Source organism: Capra hircus, chromosome 12, assembly GCF_001704415.2.
Source record: "Capra hircus breed San Clemente chromosome 12, ASM170441v1, whole genome shotgun sequence".
In the NCBI taxonomy this organism is placed as follows: domain Eukaryota; kingdom Metazoa; phylum Chordata; class Mammalia; order Artiodactyla; family Bovidae; genus Capra; species Capra hircus.
The window spans coordinates 67470836-67486030 of record NC_030819.1 but is presented as its reverse complement, the minus strand read 5'-3'; the positions used below and the strand labels follow the sequence as shown (position 1 = coordinate 67486030).

The 15195-nt window shown below is 42.5% G+C and overlaps 1 protein-coding gene across 3 annotated transcripts in view; it reads right to left on the bottom strand.

Annotated features, from left to right (window-relative positions):
* The window catches only part of RCBTB1 (RCC1 and BTB domain containing protein 1), a 52472-nt gene that overhangs the window by 6654 nt on the left and 30623 nt on the right, over positions 1-15195 (bottom strand). For all 3 annotated transcript variants that reach the window (XM_018056738.1, XM_018056737.1, XM_018056739.1), the window contains exons 7-12: positions 13883-13990; positions 13256-13398; positions 12071-12261; positions 7215-7341; positions 5006-5157; positions 3044-3174 (exon numbers count right to left, since the gene is read on the bottom strand). In XM_018056738.1, coding sequence (XP_017912227.1) covers positions 3044-3174; positions 5006-5157; positions 7215-7341; positions 12071-12261; positions 13256-13398; positions 13883-13990 — 852 coding nt within the window. The remainder of the gene's footprint in view (positions 1-3043; positions 3175-5005; positions 5158-7214; positions 7342-12070; positions 12262-13255; positions 13399-13882; positions 13991-15195) is intronic.

Sequence of the window (15195 nt, the reverse complement as noted above, 5' to 3'; positions counted from 1 at the left end):
AGTTTGAGCAAACTCTGAGAGAGAGTGAAGGACAGGGAAGGCTGGCCTGCTGCAGTCCATGAGGTCACAAAGAGTCAGACATGACTGAGTGACTGAATATACACTCAAAAAATATTCTGTAGTCTACTGATCACAAAAAATGTTTAATTAACCTCCTAAGAAAAGAAGTAAATGCTGACCACCTGGCATTAGCACTAAGTTTTAAAAAAATCATATCCCAAAATCAATTCTGTAATTAGATTCTTGGCTGATATTTATTTCTACCCACCAAAAGCAAAAATTTAAGACATAGTTGCTCTTAAAATTTTCTGGAAAGTTCTCTAATCTGATTAAACAAAACAAAAAAAACCCTCCCCAATTGTTTCTTCTAATGTTCAACCAGACACAGAAAACAAAAATTTCCTGAAAAGAAACAGTATAAATAGAAGCATTTCAAAATGTTTATACCTATAACATGATCAGGACTATCATGAGACAAGGTTTTATTCACATTTTCTCCCCTGATATCAACACTTATTCAGGTTTGTACTATAGGAATATTTAAGTCTTCTTTCTCTATGTCCTTCTTTACTTTTTAAAAACTTGCAGAAAGTTTGACAATGCATCTATAATATAAGGGTTCCACAACAATTAGCTTACTTTCAAAAATCTTCACAACTATTAAGTCAATACATTTTTGTTCCTTTAACATATGTACATTTGCTTCAAAATTATCTTGTCGAAGCATGGAGGAACCACAGTAACTTTTACAGAAAAGAGAAGAAATATGAGAGGCAGGGAGTCTCCACCCTCCTAGCATTTTCACAGAATGAAAGAAAAGTCATGTAGGGTCCCTAAGCTGAATCACTGAAAATAACAGATTTTGTAGCTAATTTCCAATCTCCCTTAGCAGGAGCTTCCCATCAACTAACAGATATTGTAAGTGGCCTTTATTTTTATATTCTAAAGCTTTATTTACTTTCTACATTCTACAGTATTAAGGAAATAAAATATAAAGTTACATTAGTCAATTATATAACTCCCAACAGAATAAAAAATAATACAACCTAAAAAGAAGGCTTTTTGCCTTCTATTTTCTAATTTCTCTACGTTGAATACATAAAATTTACAGGATTACGAGTTACTGTTTAACAATTTTTTTTAAAGTACAACTTTATGGTGACATGTTTCAAATACATTCATTCATTCACTTAACTCAGCATGTATTTCTGAGTGCCAACTATACGCCCGCACTGGGACAGACTCTGGTGAAGCACGTCTGTGGTCTCAAGCAAGGGACAGCTTCTAATGTACTTGATATCAGAAAAGTGAAAACTAGTGAAGGAAATGACCTGGCCTGGGTAGGCATAAGGCATCTTCCGTAAACTTTCTGGGGTAGATTTTAGCTGAAGGTGAGAAAGAACTTTCCAGCAACTAGAGTCGAGTTGCTGCCCCAGTGGTCCTGGCTCCCAGGTGGCGCTAGTGGTAAAGAACCTGCCTGCCAATGCAGGTCAGACAAAAGATACACGGGTTTGATCCTTGGGTGGGGAAGATCCCCTGGAGGAGGGCATGGCAACCCACTCCAGTATTCTTGCCTGGAGAATCCCATGGACAGAGGAGCCTGGGGCTACAGTCCATGGGGTCGCACAGAATCAGACACGACTGAAGCGACGTAGCACAGCACAGGCGGTCCTGACTGGTTTTGGTCAGCAAGATCCTTATCTCAAGAACACAGACCTCATTAGCACTGAGGAGGAATATGGAAAGACACAGAAGGTTCAAAGTCAACCGCCAAATGAAGTGAAAAGTCATGGACCAATTTAAAATTATATCACTGGGAGGAAATAAAATCTGAAGAAACAGCATTTCTGTTTGATGACAAAGAAAGGGTAGGAAAAAAATTAGACATCCATTTCCTATTAGAAATTATTTACTTTGATCATCATCCCATCTGTTGAAAAGGCCACAGAGAAAATCAGCTATATCTGACCTTATCAAATATTTATAATCATAATATAATCTGAAATAAAAATAGGATGCATTTTGAAAACCCAAGACATAATGGTCCATTTCGATCCCCAAATGCGGCAAAGACGCAGTCTGTCCTCCAACACATCTCCAAGGCCGCGGCTGCAGATCTTTGCATGAGTCTGGTAAATTCTGACACCAGGTGATCTCCCTGGTCATATGACGATAAAACGAAAGACTGACTGTGTCATTTCGGGTGCAAACCTTAGCTAGACACCTCAGATGCCAAAGCTATTGCTCTCTGACTTTTATTCTCCATGAAGACATAAAAGCAGCCTCTCAGCCTTCAGTTCCCTAGTTATCCTTAATGCATCCTTCCCGCGGCACCACCTCCACTCAGTTCAACAAACACTGGCCACCCATGTGCTGGGCACAAGGCCACAGACGGACGGGATCCAGTTCCTGCTCAGAGGGAGCTTACATTCTGACGGTGCCATGGCTCTGCACGTCCAGAAAATGCACACAGTCAAAGAGCTTCAGGCTCCCAACAGCCCATTCACTCAAGGACTCTCTAGAGATCCATGAATCAATCCAGTATAAAAAACCACTGAACAAAAAGGAGTCCAGAGCAGGCTCTTCATCCATGAATAACCGTGAGTGACAGTTAGATGACGACAGAACTTCAGAGCAAACACAGGTATAAACCACAGGGCAGCCCCGGCTTACGACAGGGCAAAGATGGGGCGAAAGCACAGCGGGTCCTGAGGAAAGATACTTTAAGCTCGCCTGGAGAAATACTTGAGAGTATCATGTGCCGTCTGCTAGTCCCATTAGATGTGGCTCTTTATATTCCAACCTGCAGCGGAGCTGCTGGGACTCCAGTTTCCTATCTTAGGTAGAAATAGGAGAAACAACCATTTTTGAAAGAGAATAAAGCCAGCCAGATTTCTTTTTTTTAGGGGTCAGTTCATTCAATGATTCCCTAAACAGAAGTGAAGTCCCTCATCATGTTCCTTGTCCCATGAGAAAAAAAGGGGGAAAGGTGCCCACGGGGAGTTACGGGCGGTGTGTGTTTCTGCGTGCTGGTTTACGTTACCTCTGCGTCGTATCTGACTGCGGCGGAGAACAGTGAGAAGGCATTCTCCACGGTGATGCCTCGCTTGATGATATGCTGGCAAAGTTTCTTCAGCCTGTTTTCACAGTAGGACGTCGCCAAGTCCAGAAGACCTGAAAGTAAAGTATGGGATGCTTAATGGAGCTTATAATAGTTTCCAATCATCTATAGACATAAATATTTCATTTTGGTGAAGAGAGTTATACAGATAAGTCAGAAGCTTCTTAGGGAACAGTACTCCAAATCTTACTAAATAAATTCTCTAAGTTCGTCCCCTTCCCACCTCCCAAACACACCTCTCCTATACTCGGTTTATACAATTTCTTCTACAGTACAAAGGAAGAGGGAAAAATCGGATTCTCCTGTGCTTCCAAAACGATGTGCTTAATTCATTAGCAACTTATACTTCAAGATTAAAAGAGTAAAATGAGATCACAGTCATAAATTAACTGTGCCCACAATTATTAACTGTGATATCTATATATAGTTTCTAAACTTTTTAAAAATTGAAGTATAGTTGATTTACAATGTCAATTTCTGCTGTACAGCAAAGCGACTCCGTTACACACTTATATACTCGACCATGTTGTTGTTCAGTTGCTTGGTTGTGTCTGACTCTTCACGACCTCGTGGATTGCAGCATGCCAGGCTTCCCTGTCCTTCACCATCTCCCAGAGCATATTCATGAGACAGGGAAGCTTGGCATGCTGCAGTCCATGGGGTTGTAAACAGTCTGATACAAGTTGGCGACTGAACAACATATTCTCTTTTACATCCTTTTCCATTATGATTTATCCCAGGACACCAAATACAGTTCCCTGTGCTATACAGCAGGATGTTGTTTATCCATCCTGTATGTAATAGTTTGCCTCTACTAACCCCAAACTGGAAGCTTATCTCTCACCCAAATTCAATACTATTTCTAAAGGCATTTACTTTAAATCATTCTTAAAAATCACATTAAAAATCAATAAATCTGAAACCTTTTACCCTTCAATACTATCAGAACACTACGATCATGGCATCTGGTCCCATCACTTCATGGCAAATAGATGGGAAAACAATGGAAACAGTGACAGACTTTATTTTGGGGGGCTCCAAAATCACTGCAGATGGTGACTGCAGCCATGAAATTAAAAGACATTTGCTCCCTGGAAGAAAGGTTATGATCAACCTAGACAATGTATTAAAAACCAAAGGTATTACTTTCCCAACAAAGGTCCATCTAGTCAAAGCTATGGTTTTTCCAGGAGTCATGTATGGATGTGAGAGTTGGACTATAAAAGAAAGCTGAGCACTAAAGAACTGATGTTTTTGAACTGTGGTGTTGGAGGAGAGTCTTGAGAGTCCCTTGGACTGCAAGGAGATCCAACATGTCCATCCTAAAGGAGATCAGTCCTGAATATTCACTGAAGGACTGAAGCTGAATCTGAAGCTCCAATACGTTGACCACCTGACACGAAGAACTGACTCATTTGAAAAGGCCCTGATGCTGGGAAAGATTGACAGCGGGAGGAGTAGGGGATGACAGAGGATGAGATGGCTGGATGGCATCACCAACTCAATGGACATGAGTTTGAGTAAACTCCGGGAGTTGGTGATGGACAGGGAGGCCTGGCGTGCTCCAGTCCATGGGATCACAAAGAGTCAGACACGACTGAGCGACTAACTGAACTGAACTATAAGAGTATGGGAAAGTTGCTCAGTTGTGTCCCACTCTTTGCGACCCCATGGACTATACAGTCGATGGAATTCTCCAGGCCAGAATACCCAAGTGGGTAGCCTTTCCCTTCTCCAGAGGATCTTCCCAACCCAGGGATTGAACCCAGGTCTCCCGCATTGCAGGCCGATTCTTTACCAGCTGAGCCACAAGGTGAGCCCAGTAAGAGTGTGAGGAGACATGCTTTTGACCCTGTGTCTTGCCAGTCCCAGCATGGCTGGTACCTATGGCGTCCTCAGGGGGCAGGTCCACTGCGTCTGTGTAGAGGTACTGGAGAAAGGCACGGTACACAGCATAGGAGAACTGGTCTATCTCTATCACCTCCTTCATGTCCTCATTCCAGTAAGACTGGAACATGGATCGAAAGTGCTCACACCTGAAACAGAACAGCAAAACTTACCTGCTTAAGGCGGTGAGAGCAAGGATAAACAAGTATTACAGGGACATTTACCCTATTTGAATAGTACATTCATTCCACGTACAAGAACCAAAATATATTCCACATGCAAGGGTTTTTATATTCACCTTTTACATACACTCACTCTCATTCTTTAAGGTATTGCCTATTAAAACAGTAAGAATTACACATAGCCTCAAAGTAACCAGCGCTTCAACAAGCACCACTGTTTGCATCTGACAGACCTCATTCAGATTAAGGTTTTTGCTTACCTGTTTTGTTTAAAAGATGTTATACAGAAGGGCATTTCAAACAATGAAATTGAAAAGAAATTCAAAAGTGACTGTTCAAACTTTTGATACGTATTAATATCACTCAAATGATTCAATGTTTGTGTGTTACCAGCACATTCTTGCAATCAGCATTTTTGTAATGAGCACATTCTTAAAATGGTTTTAAAAGTTAACTGGATTATGTTCAAAGGACTTTTATTCCATTACCATACATGACAACTTTCCTTCTTTTCTGACTCATCCTCAAAACAGCCACCATCCCAACTTTGTTCCTTTTCTTTCATCCGCTCCCCTTCTTCTCCTCCCAAGCCTGTTACCAATTTATTTGTAAAGCACACCCACTAGGATAGTCACATATTTGAAGAAAAACTAAATAGGTCTTTTTGTGTTGTATTTACATGTACAGATACACCTAAATGAGGAACTGATTTCTGAATATTTGATTTTCTTAAAGTATAACATACTTCATAATTTTTTAAAAATCATCTTTACAAATCCTTTTTAAAATGAGCTACAGTAGAAAAACACAAATATATTTTCAATATCCATTCGGAATACTGAAAGAATGGCTCCAATTAGAAAGGAAATTACCTCATCTGGGAGGGAAAAAGTTACAGTTGTCTAGGCAAGGGTTAATAGATAAACTCGGTCAGAACACTATGCAGGAAAGGGACCGATGGGCTGACCACAGGTCTTCAGACAGAAACAATTCCCCTTCCCCTTTTCAATTACTACTTTGCTGTAGACACTTACTCCCTTAAAGTAATGAATGACATAGCATTTTAGTTCCCTAAAAACATGTTATTTTGTAAATAGATGTTAAACTAAATTTTGAAAAAAGACTCGTAAATGGCCAGTTTAACTCTCAATGGTCAGATTTTATGTGCCTCTCTGCTGAATGGCAGCCTCAGTGAGCAATCATCCAGTTATTAATAAATACAAAGTTTCCTCACATTTATACCAAGAACTCCTGCCATGCACCATATTTAGAGAATATTTCTTCAACTGGGAATTAGATGTCTCTCAGGACCAGAAAGTCCAGTATTCCTAAGTTTTCTGCTTATGGAAAATGAAGTTTTAACTGCTGCTGCTGCTGCTGCTGCTGCGTCACTTCACTCATGTCTGACTCTGTGCGACCCCATAGACGGCAGCCCACCAGGCTCCGCTGTCCCTGGGATTCCCCAGGCAAGAACACTGGAGTGCGTTGCCATTTCCTTCTCCAATGCATGAAAGTGAAAAGTCAAAGTGAAGTCGTTCAGTTTTGTCCAACTCTTAGCAACCCCATGGACTACAGCCCACCAGGCTCCTCTGTCCATGGGATTTTCCAGGCAAGAGTACTGGAGTGGAGTACCATTGCCTTCTCCGGAAGTTTTAATTAAAAGAAGACATATACACTTTTCACTGATGGGCCTTTGTATTTTCTTAAACCTATATACAATTTTTTTGATGGAAATAATTATGTATGAGCTACTTCATTTAACAAACAATACAGAAAAATACTCCCACATTATGCTTTTTCTAAAAGGCACATGAGTACATGCGCATACACATACACACACAGAAACATACACACAAAACTTTTCAATAATGAGTGGACTGATACTACATGTAAAATTATTAAGTGTGCTGTTTCACTCTACTCCCAAGATTAGTTCTTATTAGTCTCCATTGTGTGGAATAACAAGGAAATGGAGACTGCAAAAGAGTAAGGCTACTGATGACTCTAAACTCATGAGAAAATACCTGATTTTCAAAACAGCTTTATGGACATGGATGTATTTCCCATCAATTCGAAACTTCAGATCGGCAGTTTCTGGACTGTCAAATTCTTTCTTCAGTGACTCTGCAACTGTTAGAAAGTCTTCATGCTCTGAAGGAAGCAAGCACATTAACACAGGTGCTCAAGGTTTGAAAGACTTCACAAAGATAGTGACTAGCATGATGGATAATTCCATTAGATTTTTGTCATAAGAGTTCACACCTTACTCGACAAATCAACTTTCCAGTATTAAAATCAATGTCACAGAAATTAAATTAAATTTCACAGGCTAACAGGGAGACAAAAAATTCCAGGGGCCCTTGTCAGCACTGAATGAAGGTACTTCAGACACAGGAGATAGTTTTTGATCTCATCTCGAGATGAGAAGGTGAGTCTCAGCAGCTGGTGATACCTAAATGTCGCCAAGTGTATAAACTATAAGAAAAAAATGTATATTTGGATTCTGTAAAGCAATTATCCTTCAATAAAAAATAAATTAATTTTAAAAATGTATATTTGGAAAGGCCAAAAACTGGTCTTCCAAACTAAGCCAGACATTAAAAATGTGTATTCCGTGGACTTCCCTGGTAGTCCAGTACTTAAGACTTCACCTTTTAGCTCAGGGGCTGTGGGTCTGATCCCTAGTCGGAAGCTAAAATCCAAAAAAAAACAAAACATAAAACTGAAACACTGTTGTAACAAATTCAATCAAGACTTTAAAAACATGGTTCCCATTAAAAAAAAAAAAGGCTTTTTGAAAAGAAAAAGTTATAAATTGTCATTTTACGTAAACTCTTCTCTCAAAAGTTTGAGCAGTATTCATCTAAGGCTGAGAATGGATCAGTTTTCCTCCACTGAAGCACTTTGGACACCTCTGCTCTGCTTTTAGGGTAGTTTCAAGGAGCTCGTAAATTCAATTCAAGGAGTCCTAAGAAACACATTCCTCACATGAGTGGTCACGCTAGAGTGGTGTTCTTTCCCAGGGTGACCCTTTTCCCTCCCTATCTGGCATCTAAACATCCTTCTTAACCTTAAAAATTAATGCAGCACAAACAATAATCCTTACACGCTATCCAAAAGCAGAGCAAATTTACTTAGTAGGAATGCGTACTTAAGAGGAGTCGCTTTACAAAACCGTGGTCACACTGCCTGATGAAAAGGTACAAGGACATATAATTCTTCCCTATAAGTAGAACTGTGTTATCATAAAGAAAACTAAAGGCGGGTGTACAAACTCATGCAACACTTTCTTGCGCTTTACATGTGTGAACAAAGGAAAAGAGGAAGAAGGTGGCTAACGGGGAAACATAAAAATTCCAGAGACCCTCACTGGCATTGCTGAATGAAGGCACTACTGATGCAGGAGACCCATTTCCAAGTCCTCCAACATGAGGACTTCCCCCAAGACTCGCAGCAGCTGCTGTTTCCAGGGCAACTCTTACAGAGGGACAACTGCTAAAAGCTAGGCTGAAACCTAACAACGAGCTTTCCGTGAGCTCTATTATCAGACTCTCCTAAGGAAATGCCATTTGCCTAAGCCCTGTGACTCTGATCTACAGCCTTCCCTCCGACCCTGACGATGCAGAGCTCTCTTGGCTTTGGGGGAAAGGTGGATATTCTCTCAAAAACCTGATCCTGATATCTGAATCTCCAGTGAATGAAAAGACGGAAAATAACTAAGATGGGCAAAGAGTCCAAGAGCCTAGATTGGTACCCACCCTCCACACCCAAAGCACAGTTCTTCTCAGTACCTCAACTCCTGCATCTCGCCCTAAGGGCTGGACCACCTTGGTTTCTGGCAACAAGTATAGTCCCACCCTCCAGAGGAGAAACTGTTCTTCAGAGGCACCCATTCATCCTCTGATGCTGGGAGCCAGCACGGGAGATCCCACCCATGACAAGGTCACGTGGAAGAGACCTGATGAACAAGGCGGATCAGGACTCCCTGAGCCCCTGGACCTGCTCGAGCATCTACCCCAAAACCAGAATCTGTCTGTCTTACTATTTTGTGCCTTTCACCAACTCTTCTGACATTAACAGGGGGCTATCCCCGACCACCTTTGTCTGGAAAAAGTCAACTTAGGGCTTTAGTTAATAAGTCTCTAGGGCATGAGAGGAATATTTCAATTCAAACCCCCTCTGTCGGCATTCTAGCTTACTTGGCAGGTTTATCCAGACTCTTGCAGCTACGCATGTGATTGTTCACAGCCTCCCAACTGTGACAGACACGGGAAGCCTAAAATATTCTAAAAATATAGAGCCTTTCGAAGAGTTAAAAACTATTAAGAGTACTGCTGGTGTAGGATTGCATTGTTGAGCCAATGCTTGCTGCCAAGTTCCCATATCCCTTATCCACTGTGCACCTGGGAGTGCATTAGTTAACATAGTTGGAATGTAAGAAAAACAGTAGTAGCCTTGGAATTAACCACATCAGACCTTTGAGCTCATTGGTTCTTTCTTTGTTGTAACTCACTGCACCTTTGCTCCATGAGAATGTAACTCCGTTTAATACTTTCTGAGGCTGACATAGATTAGAAATATAAAGAAAAAACACTTCAAGGGAAAATAAGTTTTCTGGTTAAGCAGCCGTTATCAAAAGAGGGTCATAAAATGTCCACAGGCCTCCAAGGCCAGAAGATAATGTATACAACATTGTTTATGGGAAAGGTATGCAGAAAAAATCCTGACTTTGATTAAGACGAAACAGATGTAATGTTTGGGCTGACTCTGCATGACTTTGCATCTTTCATTTCCCTCTATGTACAAGTCAAGGTATAAAAGTTCCTTTTGAAAATAAAGTTATGGGCCTCACTCACCGAAGTTTGGTCACCCCATGTCATTTTTTCTCTCTCCCTTTCTTTTTCAGGCTGATCCTTTGGAGCATAGAAGCTCTCTGAGTTCACTTTTCTGCCCGGGCTTCTAAGACCCTCTTGAGAAGGTGCTCTGCACCTTTTTCCCATCAAGAAGGTGCCTGTGGCCTACATGAACAGGGCAAGTCCCATGCTGGGGCCTGCTGAGATCAGAAACTGCGAGGAAACAAACACTTCTGACGTTTAGAGGGTGGACAGGAAAAGCAGTCACCTGGGAGTTATACTTAGTGACTGTATTTTTTCCTAACTTAATAGTAGAAAATGGTAGGACATTTGGTCTGAAAAGAATGTCTTTTCAAGATGAGGATTTTAAGATGCAAGAACCCGAGGGAAGCCTTTCATAAACAGGTCCAGGTTAGGCAGGTATATGAGACTTTGAAGATGTATACAGGTCTATACATATGTGTGAATACGGCCAAGAAGTCCCGTCCTATGAACTAAATTTTCTCTAATCACAACATGCACTGCAATCACTGAATTACAGTTAAAGAACCTGCAAAGGTTCCATTTCTTTAAGTTGAGCAGCAGCTTTACTTTTCCTAAACATCTTGCCCCCATGACCACAAAGACTGGTCACTTGTTGATGGGACAGCCCCAGCCACCTGACACACCTGAGCCGGATGTATATTACAAGACCTTCAGTATCAGCTGCTGAGCAGTCCAAACCCCATGCTGTCACAGCTGAATTAAATTTCAAGCACAGGGTATCATGACTCACTTTATTCCCTCTGCACTATAAACAAAAGAACAATTTAGAAGAAATACATTTAGAAGAAATACACTGGCTATAAGGTACAAATAAGAAATAAAAAGAGACTGAGATTATCCTGCTAATGCCTACTCAGCTTGATGACAGCTTCACATTTTCGATCAACAACAGGCCCATGAAGGAAGACAGTATTCAGAAAAGGGACAGATGACGTAACCAAAGATCACTCTGAACTCCACTATCCTTTTATTCTTTTTCAGGCCACACTGTGCAGCAGGTGGGATCTTAGTTCCCTGACTAGGGATCGAACCCAGGCCCCCTGCAGTGGGAGCACAGAGTCTTAACTACCAGGTAAGTCCCCCACTATCCTTCATAATATCTCTCCTTAGCTCTCCTCCAAGGAAAAAAAAAAACTTTTGAGACTGGTTGAAAGGAAAAAAGGAGAAAAAAAAGTGGAATTAACTCTACAAAGTTAACAAGCTCTTCATTTTTTTAAGTTCACATTAAATTATATAATAAATTTAGTATAACAAAAGGACTTAAGAATATCTGTACACACTCAAATATCTGTATATGAATGTTCAAAACAACAGTATTCACAATAGCCAAGAAGTGGAAACCATCCAATGTCCATCAACAGATAGATGACAAACAAATTGTAGTCTATATATATAATACAACAGGGCTCAGTCATAAAAAGAACTACTGACACCTAGTATGTTACAACCTCGATGGGTCTCAAAAGCACCGAGTAAAAGAAGTCAGACACAAAAGGTTGTATCTGGTAAGATTCCACTTAAGGGAAACATCCAGAACTGGCAAATCCATAGGAACAAAACAAAACAAACAAATTGGTAGCTGCCAGTGGTTGGGGGAAAGAAAGACTGGGGAGTGACAGTGTAATGGGTATAGGGTCTTCTTCTACAGTGATGAAATGCTGTAGAGCTTGATGTAAATGCTGGCTGCCCAACACAGTGAAGGCAGTAAATGCCTCTGAATTGTATACTTTAAAAATGGTTAATTTTTGTATGTGAATTTCACCTCAAACCGAAAACACCCAAGGGGAGAAAATAATAAATTCATATAATATTCCATCGTATTTTAATAAACAGTATCATGCAAATCTAATTTGGGGAAGGGTATTAAAGCTAAAGGAGGGTAAAGCATTCTGAAGCGGACGGAGCCCACAGCCAGCAGACGCGCAGGCACGGCGCTCGGCTGACGGTGCCCTTCGTCCGGGCGGGCAGCCGGGAGCTCTCACCCGCAGACAGGAGGCGCCACGTGACGGCGGGGGTGGCGAAGCAGGCGAACACGTCGTCGGTGGAGGAGAAGTGCGTGAGGTGCGGCAGGGTCACTGACTGGCCGCGGCACTGGCCCCACATGTACACGTGGCCGCCCTGCGTCTTGGCGGCCGACGTGTGCGCCGAGTGGCAGGCCGCAATCTCTATCACCCTGGAGAGTTTTACGAAAAACGCACGTTACGTTTTCTTTGCAGAAGCCCAAGTGCACCACACACGGTAAATAAAAAGTTTTGTGCTCGGAACACCTCAAAGAGCCCAGGATCCAGGAAGTTAGCTGTCAGGTCATACGGACAAAACCAAAAGACTGGGGCATCAGCTCTGGGTTACGCTCATCCTGGTGCCCCTTTCTCACCCGGAGCTCATTCTGAGTTAGGACAGGTAATGCATAATGTTGAGGAAAACCTGGGAAAACGGACTAGCAACCAAAATAAATGAGGAAAGTAGAGACTGAAAAAAATGTCCTGGCAGTTCTGGGGGCTTCAACAGTAGCAAAAAATCCTGTAGTCAATAAACCATTTCCTTACAAATACAACTTTCTCTCTTACCCCCAATCGGGGCTCAGAATGCTCATTAGGCTGATTAAGCAGTGGTCCAGGGGTCATGGACTCTGAATATCCCAATCCAAAGGGACATCAAGCCAAACTTACTACATTTCTCTGTATGCTTCTTAGGTGGCCTCCCAGAATTAGAAGTCAACATCCTAAAGCTTTAGTGGGCAAGACCTCACAATATGGCTCAAAAAACATTTAAGCATCTATTCCAGTAACACACATTAAATCAAATCAATATTTAAACAGATAATGGCCTTTCAAGGGCAGATTTTATTTATTTAAAAGTTTAGTTGGCTCAAAGGGAAAATAATATGCTTTAAATTTCAACATGGTGACAGACCCTACTAGGAAGTCTGCAGGCAATACAGCAAAATGCATGAATGCCTATTGGTGGTTATTTTGGGTGGTCATCTGAGAAAGCTGCAAGAGAATCATGTCAACTTCACGTTCACTCTGACTGGCACAGCACTCTTTTGTTCACAATGAGAATGTTAATGACCAGAAGAGCTACAAAGCCAAACACCAGCGCTCCAGAGCACACAGGCCCAAGTCCCCATGCACACACAGTCCCAAGACATGGTACCACCAAGTTACCTTTCTTTCTCCACCATGATGTGTGCTGGGCTTAGCAGGTTATTTTTATTGCCAGTTCCCAGCTGCCCATACGTGTTAGCTCCCCAGGCATACAGCAAGCCCTCATCGGTTAGTGCTAGAGTATGTGCATAGCCGCAGACAATCTGCAAGTAAATTTACATGGTTACCATCAACAGGAGAACAGAAGGGCAGGGGAAACATTTACTCAAAGATTACAGCCAGCTCCTGCAGAATGCCAGTTCATCATCAGGTGTGGACTGACATTCTCTGGAACATTTAAAAAAGCATTAGAAAAGCCTGTACCTGAGACTACTGGATTTTTCCCAGTAGCTTTTCAAATTATCAAGACCAATGTGCCAGCACCATGGCCTTGCTTCTCATCATGGGAATTTAGGGAGGACAGAATATTAAATGTGGCAGATGAAGGCACAAGGGACTGTTCAAAAAGTCTGATTAAAAGAGTGAATTTCTGGGACCTCCCTATCAGTCCAATGATTAGGACTCCGTGCTTCTACTGCAGGAGGAACAAGGTCAATCCCTGGTCCGGGATCTAAATTCTCACAGACAGTCCAAGTCGGAGCAGGGAAGACAGACAGGGAGCAGCAGCTAGGAGCCCACCACACGTACCTGGTTGACACACACACTGTGCAAAGCTGCCACTCTCACGGGGGTCAGCTGATTGCCATTGTTTCCCAAGCCGAGCTGACCATTGCCATTGTAGCCCCAGCCATACACCTTAGAGGAAGGGGGAGAAGAGGGTTTTAAAACTGTTGGTGCAAGGAAAGAGATAAAAATGAAACCCATCTAAACAAATGAGAGATTTCTTTCACTTCCAACACTCATATTCTACTGAATGAGGTCCTACAACTGATCTCCAAACAGAAGATGTTTCAGGTGTGGGGATGACAGCTCCAGATCTTACTAGCTGGATAGGCTTGGGCGAGTCATTAATTCTTGCTTGCTACAAGAGGAACCTGAGGCTCATTAACAACTATTAATCACCTACTGTATTTCAGGATTTTTTGAAAAGTAGTAGGAATTAAATCTTTGGACGCAGTTGAACAGGGGGATGGACATACGCAATTTTTCTGCAGCCAGACAGCAAGTGCTAGGGTACAGATATAGTCAAGGCATTGCAGACAGAGAGGAGAAAGGACTTAGCCATAGGAAGAAAGTTAAGCTTTTTTTCAGATAGCAGAAATCTGAGCAAGGTAGATGCTCAGATCTGGCTGAAGGGTAGATGGGGATGAAGGTATCCCAGGGAGAGGCAGGTTCAGGAGACAAGCAGGTGGGCTGGCTGGACCCACCTTGGGTGGCGGTAGGGAAAAGACCAGAAGGAAAAGTATGGGCCAAGGGATGAAGTGCCCAAACATAGACCAAGGAACGTGAAATGCATCCATGGATCTGCCACTGAAATATTCCAAAGCAGAGATTAACATAATTAAAGTTGTATTCTGGAGCAATCTTGCAGGCAGCAACATGAAGGGTTGACTGCGGTGAGCAAGACCAGAGGCAGGAAGACCTCAAATACATAAACTCGTCTCCCATTGGCAGATAGGTGAGCTCTGATGGGGGTCCAGCGAAGGCAGTGACGGCAGGACCACAGGAGACGGGACAGAGGAAAGAGGTGTAAGGAGGAGACACAGGAGAATGTGGGGACCCCTCAGACACCTGCAGCAATAGGGGTCACCACTCAAAGCAGCAGAGCCGGGCACAGGTCTGACAGCGAGTGCTGAAGGCTGAGAACAGCCAGCGTGGGACAGGGTGAAGTCCTGGCCGGGAAGCCGGGAACAGACAGAAGGCCTGGCTCAGATCAGAAACACGCGGTGTGGTGGCAACACACCCCAGGGCAAAGCAGGGCGCGGGTGAGGGCCTTCCACGTCCAGGTGAAAGGGGGAAAGGGGACAAGGCCTCAGGGTGCTAGCAAGGGATGGCCAGAA